Source organism: Phaenicophaeus curvirostris, chromosome 1, assembly GCF_032191515.1.
Source record: "Phaenicophaeus curvirostris isolate KB17595 chromosome 1, BPBGC_Pcur_1.0, whole genome shotgun sequence".
NCBI classification, from domain to species: Eukaryota; Metazoa; Chordata; class Aves; order Cuculiformes; family Cuculidae; genus Phaenicophaeus; species Phaenicophaeus curvirostris.
Window position 1 is genome coordinate 116,877,747 of NC_091392.1, and position 16,790 is coordinate 116,894,536.

At 43.1% G+C, this 16,790-nt stretch overlaps 1 protein-coding gene across 1 annotated transcript; it reads right to left on the reverse strand.

The window, feature by feature from the left end:
* Window positions 1-4,743: 4,743 nt before the first annotated feature.
* RSPH1 (radial spoke head component 1) lies at window positions 4,744-12,083 on the reverse strand. Its single transcript, XM_069853779.1, has 9 exons — window positions 11,763-12,083; window positions 11,282-11,395; window positions 11,055-11,160; window positions 9,758-9,848; window positions 9,385-9,520; window positions 9,008-9,079; window positions 6,875-7,100; window positions 6,319-6,474; window positions 4,744-4,829 (listed from the first exon to the last, which is right to left on the reverse strand). The coding sequence occupies exons 1-9, from the start codon at window positions 12,081-12,083 to the stop codon at window positions 4,780-4,782; spliced, it is 1,272 nt and encodes a 423-aa protein (XP_069709880.1). The 3' UTR covers window positions 4,744-4,779.
* Window positions 12,084-16,790: the final 4,707 nt, after the last annotated feature.

Here is a 16,790-nt window from a genome sequence, read left to right on the forward strand (position 1 = left end):
TGCTAAACTGTGGCTTGGTTATTTCTCTGCATCTTGCCTCACCACATGCTTGCTCTCAGCTGAGAAGAGGCAGGCATGGTGAGGGATGATTTTGCACTGAGCTCAGAAGACTGCAGCAAGGCTCCTCTGTGGTCTTCACGAAGGGCTGTGAGTTAGAGATCTAGCTAAAAAAGGGCCACACAATACAAGAAAATCAGCATGTAGGTGAAGAGCAAGGTGCTAAAGGAAGCAACATATCTGCTTTGCACACAGCCGTGCTAACAGCAACCAGCAAGAGTCTGCCACCCCACCACTGGCTCCTTCAGGCTGTGCTCAGCCTCAGCCGGGGGCAAACCCAACCCTCTGCTGGTAAAAAGCAACCCTTTTGGACAGCCTGCTTCCTCATGAGGAAGCCTGTCCAAGTGGGAAGAGAGTGGGGGGGCAAATGGGGACAGTAGGGCACCTGTTGCCATGAAGCAAGGACCTGGACATGGCACATTTCTTGTTGCTCCCAGGAGGTTGAAACTCAATGCCCACAGAGGAGTCAGCTTCCACTTTACAGTGCTCTGGTGGGGCTTTCCCCTCTATGAAAGCTGTTAATTTTGGTGTGATTCACTCCGATTTCATCAAGCAATTTCAAGCCATAGGTCACATGTTACCTGAGAAGCTGTTGCCCGGGACTGAAACTCCCATGTGAGAGATGGTTCCAGCTCCAGTGGGGGCTTGGGAGTGTGCAGGCATTAATTGCTGTGTGTTTCTGTGTCGAGTTTTTGCTAGGGATACAGTCTCTGGATAGGTACCTGGCTCTGTTTTTACATGTGGTAGCAGCTGAACTTGTTATGGTCCATTCTACCATTGTCCCTCACCACTGAAAAGCTGCCATTTGAGACAGATTTTGCAGTCTGTGTCCCAGCTTTCAGCCTACCTGCTTTTGGCCTTTTGAGTGCTCCAGCCTTGGGACTGATCCCTTCTCTGTATGCAACAAGAAAGGCAAGCAAGTTATGATGAGTGCCTTTCTTCTCCAGTGGGATACATGCCTATGTAACTATATTGGTTAAAAGAAGGTCCTGATCTTGGAAGTGCCAGCACGCAGGCTGGTTGGAACGAAACAAAAGCCCAGATGAGGATAAGGATGAGTAACAGTGGTGCTGCAGGTTTTCATGAGATAGGAAAATGCCTGCTGCTCAAATGACACCCCATGAGAGCTGGGCATGATAGCACACTGCCTGCCTGGGGAGGAAGCCAGAGCCACATAGCAGAAGGCATATGAGACCTGGGCTCTCCTCATTATGCGATACATCTGCCTGGGAGGTATGGAGTTGACACCAACAAAAGAGGGAAAAAGGAAACTCCCTTCAGGAACAGGAGTCTTCAAAGCCTCTTAAAAGACTGGTCATTTTTGAAGTATTAGTGACATAAAATTTCAAGGGCTTTCATCACAAGCTTTCAGGACTAAATAGTTTTAGAAATAATGTGGTGGGGTTTTCCATAATGCTCTTATATATATTAATCATTGATTGTGCTGCAAATAACAGTTTGGGTTAAGAATCAGTGTCTTCTTTTAAAAACAAACCTGTAAGAACAGATTACACCTCCTTTCTTTGAATAGCTTTCTTATGCTGCTGCCACTGTGTACAACATAGCAAAGAAACAGTTCTCTTTGCTTTTCACTCCTGTTGGTCTGCAGAAATAGCATTACTAAAAGCCAGTGTTCTATTATCGCTCATCAATTTCCTATCCAAAATGGGTGCATGCAGGCTGCCCTAGAGATAGGTGTTGAGAGAGGAGAAGGATGCAGCTGAGGAAAGTGTCTCTCTGCCTGGTATCACTTTTCTTACAGGTAGGGGCATGGTGGAAGAATTCAACTAATTGACCCATTCATCTAATCAGATGATTGATGACACACAGACCATGAACACAGACCACGAACACCATTTGTAAAGTAAATATACTTAGCAGGCATATTGCTAAGGTACTTGAACAAAAATCTCACTATACTTTTTTTTTAAATTTTCAATAGATATACACTCCAATTTTTATTTCGGAGAATGCAGTGAATTAAACTTCAGAGCATATGGGAAAGAGTGTTTGGGGACTTACATATTTCTCCTTTGGTGGTTTATAATCCAGACACCACATTGCTAAGCAGGTGACAACAAACGGTTAATTGCAAAGTACTGTCTAACTTATGAAGACTTCTCTATTTCTACCATCAAAACCAATTGAACAGAAAGAACAGGCAGCAGAAATAACAAGTCATTAAAACACTATCTCAGTCAAAAATGAAAAAACAATGACAAATTCTGAGTGGAATCTGGCTTTCCTGGGACCCCATGTCAGCACAGGTTCACCTTTAAAAAGCACTTTTAGGATCAGAGCTGAAATCCCATATTTAACATACAAGAGTTCTTAGTTGTAAAAACTAGTGCTTGGGAGAGAGAGAAAGAGAATTCCTAATGTGGTGTGTTTGTAGTATGAAACTAGTCTCTGAACACAGGTGAAATGAAGGAAACATCCTTGGAGGCTTAGAAGTTGTTTAAAAGAAATAGGAAATTCTTTTACAGTTTCTTGCTTTTTTTTTAATGTAACTTCAAAAAAATAGATATTGCTTTACTCCATTGCAATTTTTTATTTCATCTACTTCATTACAAAGTTATGCACTTTAAGAAATGCTTTTAGTACTACCTAGAAAATCTAAATGTTTTGTTTACAGCTTAAAAACTGAAAATATAAATTCTTTTGAGAAAGATCAGCACTGCAGTTAATCTATGGTGACACCTTGTGGGACACCACAAGACACCACAACCTCAGATTTATATGACTAAAAAAGATCTGTTGTTATTGAGGGATGTGGATGAGGAGCAGCATTTTTCAAACAAGAACACTCTTTCCATATGTTTTGAAAGGCTAGTAACAGAGAAATTTAAAATAATGTTCAGGACTACTTTCAGGCAGAACTGCTTGGAAAGGCTTTTGAGTCCAGTTCTTCTGAAAAACAAGATTAAAAAAGGCTATGAATGTTTTATTTCTGATTTTTTCAAAGCTTTTTCTTTGTGCCAGCTTTGATACTGGTAAGAGGTAAATGTGCAATTCTACTGACTCAGAACAGCAGTTATTTCCATTCACTTTGTGCAATTTTATGTCATCAAGTGGGGAGTAAAGCAGCTGAGTAGATTTTTTTCTGTATCCTGAGAGCTTTGTTATTGAAATGCTCCAAAACAAAAGTAAATTTTCTGCAAAACTATATGTAGCTGTTTACTGTGAGTTCAGAAGAATGTATGGGTCTGGTTTTGATCTTTTAGTGTTTTCTGTAATGGGTGATTAAAAAATAAAATGTTCGTGACTCTTTGAGTTTGAGAACAGCATGAAAGTTGTAAACAAATGGAAGATTGTACTATGGGGCGTAGGAGGGAGTTAGTGAGTCATTTAATTCTACTGTCCAGTTTTCTGTGGAGATTGCAAAGGGTCAGGAGAGCACTTCAGACCTCTCAATTCTAACATCTAGTTAGAAGCAAAACTTGGAGAAAAACCTTCAAATGGGATCTCCCCGAGCTTCCTGGGTTCTCTGTGAGGATATCCAGGAGGCAGCATCTCCTATCTTTATGGGTGCAAGGATATAAAACCAAAACCATGTTGTTAAAAGCATTTAAACTGATACATTTGAAAGTGCCTCCTTAATGGAACTATTTGTGTAATCAAGTGTTTGGACAACCAGGGCCTACATCTGTAGCATTTTCATTTTACACAGTGTAATGAAATGTTTCCTCTGACAAAAGCACTGATGGTTTCCAAAAGGAGAAAGCCATCTTCTTGCAAGCACTTTTTAGCACATTGGAGACTTCCAGGTGTTCTTAGCTGTTCTTGGTTGTAATCCAGACAGAATGCACATTTTGCAGGTACACCACTGGAGGTCCCTCCTGCACTAATAAACTGCATAGGACTGGCTGCTGCAGGGGAGAAGGGGGTTTCATAAATCAGGAAAGAATGAACTCAGCCTGGACTGAAGATTACCTTAAAATGAAAATGAGCTGGGAAATACACTGTGCAGATATTTCTTAAATTTATAGTAGGATATAATAAAACCAGTAATTAAATTAATGGCTTTTAGTTTTTTTGCAAAAAGACAAAACCACTCAATGTTAGCAAGCCAACTTTGCTTTGATCTAGCTGCAGTAATAATGGAAATGCAGAAATTGTCTTTGCCACAGAAAGCAAAAAGAGAAAAATATATACACCTTTAAAAATTCAATTTGAGTTCAAACAGGAAACGGGATATTTAGAGCAACAAGAGCTCCTACAGCTACACAAATGATAAAAAAATGAACAAGGAAAATGTAGGCCTGTAACTGATGGTTTAGCAACAGGGCCCTATCTTCCCAGACAGAGCTGGGAAGCCCAATGCTGCCTTTGTCTCTGCCTTCACAAGCAGGCAAGACCCCCAGGTCTCTGTGCCCAGAGGCAGGATTCAAGGAAGGGAAGAACTACCAATAGTGGGAGAAGACTGAATCTGCTTGTGCAAACTTATGTGGACAAAACTTCATGAATCCAGAATAATCCCATACTGATTTCATCAACTGATTACATGCTATATGGAATAAAGTTGTCCTAAGACTGCACCTTCTGAGATCATAAAAGTTTCAGAGATAATTATTCCAGACAATACAGTGACAGAAATGTTTATTCAAAGTGTCTTAACTCAACCTTTTACGGTTTACCGTACAGGTTTGCAGGTTTACCATCATAAACGATTCACTCTGCAATTTCCTTTTTTTGGCGCTCTTTGTCTTTAGTTGTATCCAATTATTCTGTTTCCCTTGATTCATCCTCCTGATCCTCTAAACTAGTAGTTCCTGTGGAGGTGAAGGAAAAATAGGACACAGAGATACATTTTATTATAAAACACTGGAAAGTAATCCTAATAACCTCAAACATAAATCTAGGACTATACTGTCTGCCTCGGTCGTTTTTCCCAATGCTTTTCACTGCCAATACTTGAATGCAACTGTTACATGCTGTTTGTCAGCTGCCAGACAGACTCAGCACACACATATTGACTGCCAGCCAGGCCATATGTAACTCTGGAATAGCCAAAGAATAACTATTTAGACAAGTATCATAAGAAACATGGAGCAAGAAGGATGGAATTCCTGCATGGGAAAAAATAAAATATGGTAACAGGACAGAGAATGCAAGGCTTCAAGAAACTAAATTTTTTTTTACAACTGCTCTTCTCAGTATGCATATTTTCTTCAAATCATTTCCTCTTGTTATAACTTAAACTTGCTAAACATAAAGACAAGGGGAACGACATATTGCCTGATTAATTATGGGTGTAGACTAGTGCTGATAAATGTATAAAATCCAACTCTTTGATTCCAAAAACAGAGAGATGGAAGGAACTTTGAGAATGTCTATCGCATTCTTATGTTTTCATGCATTGGAATCTGCATCTAAGATGTCTCTGACAGTTACTTGGGTTTATTTGTTCGTTCTTTTTTTTAAAAAGCCAACACAGAAAAAAACCAATGGAAATACCAGAACTGCTTCATTGTGGTAGGCCAGAAAGTTTGTCAGAATCAAGTTCAGTCAAAATGGTTATTTGAGTCCAAGAGACTTTGAGGTAAACCAGGCTCAATGTACTTTTGCCAAATCCAAAGCAGAGCTTTGCAGGAAACCTGCTTAGATTTCTCCAGGATCTGATCTAAGCCCACGGATTCTGTAAGATATCAGTCCTACAAACTGGATCAAACAGCTAGCTAGTCTTTTTCTATTTAAAACAGGTTTCTGAACTACCTGGAAGAAAACTTGAGCATTCCAAACTTCTTTGGTTTGCAAGAGAAACAAGTCAACTACAGACTATTCAAACCGTAAAGCATAACAACACCTAAAATTTGTTTCTTCAGATTTGGTTTGCTTGCCTTTTAACCCCAGTTGAGGGAATAAGAATACACAGTTCCATTCATAAAAGAAAAGTGGAATGTTCAAAAACCCTTGAATTTACCAGGGTCTGAAATCTTCTCTCTTGTTTTTGTACAAAACAAAAGTTTGCAAATGCAGTCACTTACAAACTCAGCCTTAAAAGTGCTGTCAACTGTACATGTGCAGATAATGCTGCACAAAGTGTCACCTCTACTTCATACTGTGACAGTGTATGAACTTGATTACTCAAAATCAGTTTACATCTATACAGGTCTGCTCCTCTTATGAAAGGCAGAGATTGCCATGGTCTCTTCAGCTTGATAAGGGGGCTCTCAGCAGCATGACATCAGCTGACTGATGTACATAGTTTCAAACCCTGATTGCCAGCTGAAGAATAAGCATGTGTGTCCTGTTCCTCACCTTGATCACCCTGATCCTCATCATCCTCCTGATCGTCTTCTTCCTCTCTGCTTCTCACATTTTCCTCTTCTGCATCAATTGCTGAGCTAAAAAGTTCACTGGATGCTTCATGAAGAGAAGTTGCATCATTCCTACCCTCTGCAGACTCCTCAGTGACTGAAATATGAGAAATTGGAAATACTGATGAAAATTAATTTTTACAAACTTGCATTCAGGCATTGTATTCATGCAGTAGCGTACGGAAATCTGCAGTCTTTACTCACATGAGAAATCCCACAAAATTTTCTGCAACTGTTTATAATCAAGTGTGTACAACAAATGATTCACAGGCTTCCGAAGACAGTTGTATCTCATTATGCTATGTGAGATAAACCAGACATACACATACACTGTGCAATTTAGGTACAGGAAGTATTCAATATTCAATTATTGGAGGGAAAAAAGAAAACACAAAGAAACCAAAAAACCCTCTCTTATGACTTGATAGTAAACCTGACAAACACGATTTCAGGGGATAGTCAAATCACAGAGTTTCCAGCTGATCAGTGGAACAAACCTGTAATTGATGGTATTTTCTCTTCTTCAGTTACTGCTATTGCATCTTCCACTGCTTGTTCTTCCACTGCTTCTGCTGTTTTTGCTGCCACTGGGGAGGCTTCTCTAGGAGAAGGTGGGTTTTCCACACGGGGAGTCCAGAGTGTAAATTTGGTAATTTCTGATGCTTTCCATTTTGGTACAACAAGTAATGAGGAGCGTTCATCTTCTTCTTCCTCCTCTTTATCCTAGAAGACAACTCATGAAACCGAGCATATCATCTTACGGATATTAAAGGAATCATAGAATCACCAGGTTGGTAAAGACCTCTTGGATCATTGAGTCCAACCATTCCTATCTGACACTAAACCCCTGAGCACCTCGTCTACCCATCTTTTAAACACCTTCAGGGATGGGGACTCAACCATCTCCCTGGGCAGCCTCTGCCAGTACCCAATGATCCTTTCTCTGAAAAAATCCTTGAACTAAAAGGACTCAGTTAACCATGGGACGTACTTCTGAAACACGAATTTGCTGGAAATTGCCATTTGCATACATAACAAATCCAGAAGAAATATTTTTCATTCTTTTCTGACGTTCAGAGCAAAGTGGGATACAAGCTAAATATGCAAACAAATACATCTACATACATTCTTCTGCAGTTTGAAACTGAAAACATTTTGGGGAAGTCCTGATTCTTCTAAACTTTAAGCAGAAAGCACTCCTGTCTGCAATTAGTGCAAAAATCGTGCCTTGTACTTGTCAAAGAATCATAGAATCATAGAATAACCAGGTTGGAAGAGACCCACCGGATCATCGAGTCCAACCATTCCTATCAACCATTCCTATCAAACCATGCCCCTTAGCACCTCGTCCACCTGTGCCTTAAATACCTCCAGGGAAGGTGAATCAACCACCTCCCTGGGCAGCCTCTGCCAGTGCCCAATGACCCTTTCTGTGAAGAATTTTTTCCTAATGTCCAGCCTAAACCTCCCCTGGTGGAGCTTGAGGCCATTCCCTCTCATCCTGTCCCCTGTTACTTGGGAGAAGATGCCAGCACTCTCCTCTCTACAACCTCCTTTCAGGCAGTTGTAGAGAGCAATGAGGTCTCCCCTCAGCCTCCTCTTCTCCAGGCTAAACAACCCCAGCTCTCTCAGCCACTCCTCATAAGACCTGCTCTCCAGCCCCCTCACCAGCTTCTTTGCTTTTCTCTGGACTCACTCCAGAGCCTCAACATCCTTCTTGTGGTGAGGGGCCCAGAACTGAACACAGGATTCGAGGAGCGGTCTCACCAGTGCCGAGCACAGAGGGAGAATAACCTCCCTGGACCTGCTGCTCACGCCATTTCTGATACAAGCCAAGATGCCATTGGCCTTCTTGGCCACCTGGGCACACTGCTGGCTCATGTTCAGTCGGCTGTCAACCAACACCCCCAGGTCCCTCTCCTCCAGGCAGCTTTCTAGACAGACTTCTCCTAGTCTGTAGCACTGCACAGGGTTGTTGTGCCCCAAGTGCAGGACCTGGCATTTGGCCTTGTTAAACCTCATGCCACGGGACTCCGCCCAGCGGTCCAGCCTGTTCAGATCCCTTTGCAGAGCCTCCCTACCCCCCAGCAGATCGACACCTCCTCCCAGCTTAGTGTCGTCCGCAAACTTGCTAAGGGTGCACTTGATGCCTTCATCCAGGTCATTGATAAAGACATTGAACAGGGCTGGACCTAGCACTGAGCCCTGGGGAACCCCACTTGTCACTGGCCTCCAGCTGGATTTCACACCATTTCCCACCACTCTCTGGGCCCGGCCATCCAACCAGTTTTCCACCCAGGAGAGTGTGCGCCTGTCCAGGACAGAGGCTGACAGTTTCTCAAGCAGAATGCTGTGAGAAACTGTGTCAAAGGCTTTACTGAAGTCCAGGAAAACCACATCCACAGCCTTTCCCTCATCCAGCAGCCAAGCTCAAAAGCTTACACAGTTGAGAAGACAAAAGCAAAATGGAGTTTCATTTAGTTCTTAAGAATGCATAAGGTTTTACCCTTTTTGACTGGTTACATTGACTTTAAGGTCAGTATCTGTAAGGCATTTTACATATTACTCAACAGTAGAATTGATTTTCTGAGTTCTCTGATATTCAGTATAATTTGCACTGTCTCTTTTACCTGCTCTGCTTGTACGTATTCACCATGCTGCTCACATCCAATATCAAAGATATATTTGCCGTAACCTACAGGCTGCACAAAGGTACAAAAGAGTCAGCAGAACTACAGAGCTTGTACATTCTAAGCACATAAATGTAAAACACACTTTACTACAAAATTCATACCATAGTCAATAACAATATAATTTGAAAGCAAAGTTGCAGAGAAACTTGGCGTTCTGTCCTGCAGGTTAATTCAGCTTCATTTGTCACACTTATGTAACAGAAATACTATAAAAGATTGGGAGACTTGCTTCTTACTTTAAATGGAAACAAATCATACTAAGGCAATTCCATGCTAACTGTTCAAATGAATAGGGAGTTTTCCAGCACACTTACATTTCCTTTCACAAACTTGCCCCTAAATCTATGGTTTAGGTGTATAAGTTCAGCTTCTCCTTCCTGGTTTCCATTTACCCAACCACCGATATACTTAGATTCCGTGTCTTTGTAGATATATATGCCTTGACCATGCCTAAGGAGAAAATAATAATTGTGCTTTATATTGCTGTATATTAAGAATGTAGGATATTGTTACACTTTAGGCATTACAACTACATTATTTAAATAGCTGAAAGGACTCGAGCTGGCCTAAGTTGCCAAAGTGGCCCAGTGGCACTTGATTTGCTGCAGCTAGCCACACTTTGAAAACAGCCTTTGTATTTTCATGCTGTTGAGTGTGTTGAAACATCACTTTAAGACCGAAACAAACCTCTTGTCATCAAACCATTCTCCAGTATAGGTGTCTCCATTTGCATATGTATACCTTCCATAGCCATGTCTCTGGTCATTCACCCAGGATCCTTTAATGAAAACACAATAAAACCAGAGTGAGAGGTGGTATATTTCATTGTGTGATACGGTGGTTAGTTTTCAAAATTATCATACATGAATTATTAGAGAAGGATATGACAAATGAATTATTAGATAAAGAGAAGAAATCTATAATATGACTGTTGTTCCTTACCAATCCTTACTCTAAGTCCTTGCTCTTTTTATTTCTCTTTGTCCCTCAGGCAGCTGCCTGATCTCCCTTTCACTCCAAACACATTTTGTCCATCACAGTGTGCCTCCATTATCTTATGATAAACACAGGAAGCCATGTGACATCCTGCTCCCATCTTTAAATTTGGTAATACACTGCAGTTTGATTAGATAATGTGACATCTCTACTCAAATAAAAAAAGAGGACTGCTTTAGTTTGATTAATTTGCTAGAACTGTCCTGTCAGGGTGCACATATACTCAGAAGAATGCTAGATTGTGTCTTAATTACTCTTCTGTTCAAGCTTAAGAGATATTTGAAAAAAAAAAAAAATTAAATCACAGGTCAATATGTTCATGTAAGGCAAGAATTGGGCTGCTCTTTTTGCTCTCTGCTTCTAGTCTCACAATCTGGATGTTCTTTCATGCCTAGCTTGGAAAGGAGGTGGGGAAATATTGTCCCTTGAAGCCTAACTGATATTCAGAATGTTTTCTGTACAATGAGAGTTTCGACCTCTTCAGACTTCAGAAGCATCCCAATCCTTGGGTAAGTAAGTGCTCTAATCAGTAAATTATTTTTTAAGGACGAACCTAATGAAGTTCTAAAACACTTTATACTGAACACAGTCTGTGGTTCTAATCATCATTCAGAAATAAGTAATAACACTCTGTTTGTAAAAGGTACTTAATATTTCTCAGGACTTGGAACACCCCACTTGAAAGGAAGACATGACAAGAATAAACCACTACTAAATACCGCACTCCTCACAATAATCAACACAAATCCCTAGAAATACATTTCTAAGAGCTTGTAGTAAAAAAGGAATACAAGGAAAATATTTTGTTGCAAATGTATTTTTTAAAATATGATACGTTCTTCAATTCACCTCGTTCCCTGCATTCCAGGGGAGGGGAGAGGAAGAACGTGTTAGGTTTGCAGCTGGACTTCGCAATCTTAAAGGTCTTTTCCAACCTAAACACTCCTGTGATTCACAGAAATCCTTGCAGGTATGTTCAGTGTTTTACCTTCATATACTGATCCATCTGGATAATAAAAAGTACCCTGGCCATGCTTTTTGTTTTGAAGATATCCTCCAATATAGCGAGCACCATTCATAAATCTGTAGGTCCCCTGAAACATATTTGGTATAGATAAAATACTTGGCAGTTCTCACTATTGTTTCAATATAGAGCCCAAACTAACAGGACTTCTGAAACATAAGCACAACCACTTTGTCCTGTCACTGTCCTACCTGTCCACTTCTGAGACCACATTCATATTCTCCATCATATGTATCACCATTGGGTAGATGTGCTTTTCCACGCCCATGTCGCTCACCTTCTGCATTGCGTTCACCTTCATACTCCTGACCAAATGTGAAGAAAGACCATTTGAGAGGGCTAAACCTGACTGACTGAATCCGACCTCATCTGACAGGGGGAAACAGGTGCTCCAGTTAGCCTTCAATAACCTTCACCTTGTAGTGATAGGACGAAGGGCAGTGGGTGTAAACTGGAGAGGGGCAGATTTAGACTAGACATAAGGAGGAATTTCTTCACGAAGAGGATGGTGAGTCACTGGCGCAGGTTGCCCAGGGAAGCTGTGGCTGCCCCGTCCCTGGAGGTGTTCAAGGCCAGGTTGGATGGGGTCGTGGACAGTCTGGTGGGAGGTGTCCCTGCCCATGGCAGGGGGGTTGGAACTGGATGAGCTTTAAGGTCCCTTCCAACCCAAACCATTCTGTGACTCAACCTGCGACTGCCTGAGCACCTGGCCCGCGGATGGGCTGCCTGAGCAGACAGCTCCATCAGATGCCGGTACCCAGGGGCTTTCCCCCCTTCCCGACGCGCTGCTGGAAAGCAGGGATGCCCCGTGTTCATCCAGGGGAGAAAGTCAAGCAGCTCCCGACCGAAACGGCTCAGCCCCGCTCCCGAACTCCCCGCGCCCACGAGCGCCTCAGGCCCTCTCCCCCTCCCTCCCTGCCCCCGCGGGCGCTCCCGGCGGACCCCCAGGCTGTTCTCGGGCTCCTCGCCCTCCCCCGAGCTCAGGTCCGACATGGCGGCCGCGTCGCCGTCCCCGTGGCAACCGCGGGGCGCGAGCAGCGCGGGGCGGGGCGGGGCGCGAGGCGGCGCACGGGGTCGCGCTGCTGTCCAGGGTGCTGAGACCGCCCCCAGCCCCCCGCCCGCACCGCGGCGCCCAGGGGAGGCAGGGGAACGGTTCAGTGTTGTGGTGGCAGATAGGGAAGGTTGGGCTCCTGTATGACCGACTTAGTGGCTTCCCGTGATGGGGTGACCACAGCAGCGGATACGAGTAAACCGACGGATGTGATCTATCTGGACAAAGCCTTTGACACGGTCCCCCACAACATCCTTCTCTCTAAATTGTAGAGATATGGATTTGATGGGTGGACGGCACAGTGGATGAGAAACTAGTTGGATGGTTGTATTCAGAGAGTAGTGGTCAATGCCTCGAAGTCCAGATGGAGATCTGTGACTCATGGTGTCCCTCAGGGGTCTGTACTGGGACCGATGCTGTTTAATGTCTTCATCAATGATATTGAAAGCGAAATCAAGTGCACTCTCAGCAAGTTTGCAGATGACACCAAGCCGAGTGGTGCAGTTGCCACACCGGAAGGACAGGATGTCATCCAGAGGGACCTGGACAGGAGGGAGAAGTGGGCCTGTAAGAACCTCACAAAGTTCAACAAGGCCAAGTGCAAGGTCCTACACCTGGGTCGGGGCAATCCCCGTTTTCAGGACACGATGGGGGATGATGTGACTGAGAGCTTCCCTGCAGAGAAGGACTTAGGGGTACTGGTCAATGAGAAGCTCAACATGAACAAGGAATGTGCTTTTGCAGCCCAGAAGGTCAACAGTATCCTGGGCTGCATCAAAAGAAGCGTGGCCAGCACGAAGAGGGAGGTGATTCTGCCCCTCTGTTCCTCTCTTGTGAGACTTCATCTGGAGTATTGTGTCCAGTTCTGGAATCCTCAATGTAAGAAGGATATGGAGCTGTCGGAACGGGCCCAGAGGAGGGCTACAAGGATGATCAGAGGGCTGGAACAATTTCCCTATAAGGACAGGCTGAGAGAGTTGGACTTGTTCAGCCTGGAGAAGAGAAGGCTACGAGGTGATCTTATAGCAACTTTCCAATACCTGAAAGGAGCTTACAAGAAAGCTGGAGAGGATCTATTCACAAAGGCTTGTGCTGATAGGACGAGTGGGAATGGTTATAAACTGGAGAAGGGGAGATTCAGATTAGACATTAATAGAATTCCTTCACCATGAGAGTGGTGAGACACTGGAACAGGTTACCAAGGGAGGTTGTGGATGCCCTATCCCTGGAGGTTTGTAAGGCCAGGTTGGATGGGGCCTTGATTAACCTGATATAGTGGGATGTCCCTGCCCATGGCAGGGGTTTGGAACTAAATGATCTTTAAGGTCCTTTCCAACCCTAATGATTCTATGATTCTACTGTGCTCCTCTGCAAAGCAGGAGATTCTCATGACTTGCAGGAGCTTGCAGGTCTTGCAGTAGCCTGGAGGGGCTCTTGGCCTGTCGGTGGTATAGGGATCAGGCAAATTGCCTTGCTATAATTTTGCACAGTAATTGAATGGCTGAGGTGTCACAAGAAGAACTGTGCCAGGATATGTGTAGTGAAAAGCAGTCAGCTAACTAAGCACTGGGCAGAGGCGATGATGCTTCTGAGATAGGCAGCAAAAGGAATGGCAAGTGGTTGGGAAAAGTAGTGAAGGTCACCTTATACCCTAGGTGTTGGCTTTACCACCCAAAAGAAGAAAAGCATCTGTATACAAAAGCAGACAATATGTTAACGTAATTTTTCTTGTTTTCATAGGTAAGAATCTAAATAGCCAATATTTAAATAATAAATAAATAGTTTTTTCTTACTAAGATGTATATTTATGGGGCATATGTGTCTTTTGTTTTTCAGTTGAGCAAAGATGAAAGGGAACTACTGCAAAATACCACAGTGTTCTTAACTCATAGGAACTGTTTCAGCTTCTGAGTTAACACCCAGTTACTAATGTGAGAATGCTTTCTGTCTGAAATATGTAAGAACACTGGAATTAAATTTTCTTAGCTGGCAGAGCTTTACGAAACTATACATTAATTAACCCAAAATTGTGTGGTTATTTGTCTTCCTTGCACACCTCCAGCATCTTACTACGGAAGTCTAATTTGCATAATGGCCATACTATTAATAAGTAGCTGCAGAGTATGCAAAATACTCCTCCAATTGGTTACCTCCTGCAGAAATGGATATGAGCACACGTTACCTCAAGCACAGTCTGCTCATTTCCTCCTTTCTCACTTTTGATGATGCCTCAGTTTCTCCTTTCACCTATGAATGGCTAAGTTATTTTGTCTATGATAAGGTTAATGTCTGTAATTATAAAACTAGTTACTTAGTCTGTGAGTGGTGATTCTAAGTACACATTGCAGCTCAGAGCTGCAAGGGAAAATATTTTCGAGATGCATATAGAGGTGCTTTTGTTTAAACTCGGTGACAAAATCAGATATGTCTTTTGGCTTCAAAGTTGACATAGCCCAAGGGACAGCTGTAACACAAGCAGGATGCAGTGACAGGTGTCAGAAACACTCCCCCTAATGATCACTAATGCTCTCGCTGTGCATATTGTTTCAGAATCCTGAAGGAAGAAAGAGTCTGAAGGGACAGCAATTTATTTTCTTGAGAAACAGATGGGAACTATTTCTTTATAAAATCTAAACTGCTCTGAACATGGAAATGTCTGATAGCACAAACTCCTCTGTGTTGGGATCACAGTTTGACCTATGTGAAGGAGGTACCATTTAAAGCTTTCTATGCCTAAGAACTATCTTGTGGGGAAAACTGCAGCTTACATGGATGCATGTAATTAATGACAAGGGGGATATATTTTGCAGTTTCTGGGCTTCCAGTTGCATCTGGGTGTGTCTTAATCTCAGAGTAAAGTTAAGCTTTAAGTATTTTACTATTGACAGAAGGGCAGCTACCATCCTTATTTTCTTGTTCTTTTACTTCGCCCTCAAAGGACCAACGTAATACCACAAATATTCTTCAGGTCCTGCTGATCCTATATACAAATTTCATTCAGCAAAAGGCCCAAGAGTGTTAGTGGATGTGCTGATTACTTGCTCTGCTCCTACCCTGGCAGAAGAAGGGAGAAGCTGCCATAGCTGCAAGCTGTCCTGGAGAAGCTCATGGTTTGCATTTTGAGTAGAAGCCCTTAAGGTGAAGGATCTCCAGAGCAACTCAGACCCATTGCTCCTGGAGGTGCTTACAAACAGGGAAAGACAGTGACATAGGAAAGTAAAAGGCTGCTAGGCACAAGGCCCCATAAGGTACCTCCTGTGGGAGAGGACAGTCCTGGCTTTATGATGCTTTGCAGGTCCTCACTTTGAATTTAGCCAGGGAGCTCCACTGTAGGAAGGAACAGCCAAAAGGCACTTTTAAGGCCTGCTATAGTCCCAGCACTCTATACCCTGTGTTAGGAGCACGGAGACTTTTGCCAGGGCTGAGGATTTGCAGGGAAAATGCTGCTGTGCTGGGCCTGGCCTCGGGAGTCCTTCCAGAGCTGACCAAGCTTTGAAAGAAATGTTGCACAGTGAACAGTAAAATGGCAGTACTGTTTGTTCACCCCTACATTGCAATCAGTGTCTCACTTCAAAGAGTTAATAAAAATACAGCAGGATGCTCTCATTACCTCTGATGCGGTGAAAGTGGCACGCTCAATCCACACTAGGTGGACTTGGATGTTCCTGCCTTCTAGGAGCTCTCTGCTTTATGCCCCTGTCCTAGCCTGGAGAAGAGGAGGCTGAGGGGAGACCTCATTGCTCTCTACAACTACCTGAAAGGAGGTTGTGGAGAGGAGGGTGCTGGCCTCTTCTCCCAAGTGACAGGGGACAGGACAAGAGGGAATGGCCTCAAGCTCCGCCAGGGGAGGTTTAAGCTGGACATTAGGAAAAAATTTTTCACAGAAAGGGTCATTGGGCACTGGCAGAGGCTGCCCAGGGAGGTGGTTGAGTCACCTTCCCTGGAGGTGTTTAAGGCACAGGTGGACAAGGTGCTGAGGGACATGGTTTAGTGATTGATTGAAATGGTTGGACTCAATGATCCAGTGAGTCTCTTCCAGCCTGGTGATTCTATGATTCTATGATTCTTCTTCCAGGGGCAATGCCTCGCTGAACTAGCTTTTCTCCACCCAACTAGTCATGTGGGTCTATGGAGCTGCCTTTTCAAACTCTGCCATCAAAATGAGAGTGGAAGCAATTTGCTTGATTCACAGGTTGGTTTCCTTGCTTTACCCACATTTCAGTCACTACTGACGAAGCTGGTTGCTTTGTGAGGGCCAGCCCCTAAGCACTCCTGTCAGTTTGAATTTCCCCCTGGGCCAAGTTTAAAATGCAAATGGCCATTTATTGCTTTTGGCAGAGGAGACCTGGGCAAGATTATGTCTTTTGACAGGAATTTAAAGAACAGAAATCTGTGGGGAAATATTTTGTTATCTCTTAGAAGACAGTCGTTTATGTCTTCCTCCTTACAAAAACTAAAACCACAGCCTAGTGTACTTCATGGTCCATATCAGATACAAGCAAAGCATAAACTGGAGCTGTTGGGAAAACTTAACAAAATCAACTTTCTTCCTCCTGAAACTTTATATAAACTAGGTTGATTTCATCAGCCTTTTTGGGGAAAACTACAGGATTAGGGAATTAAAATAATATCTAAAAGGGAGTTCTTCT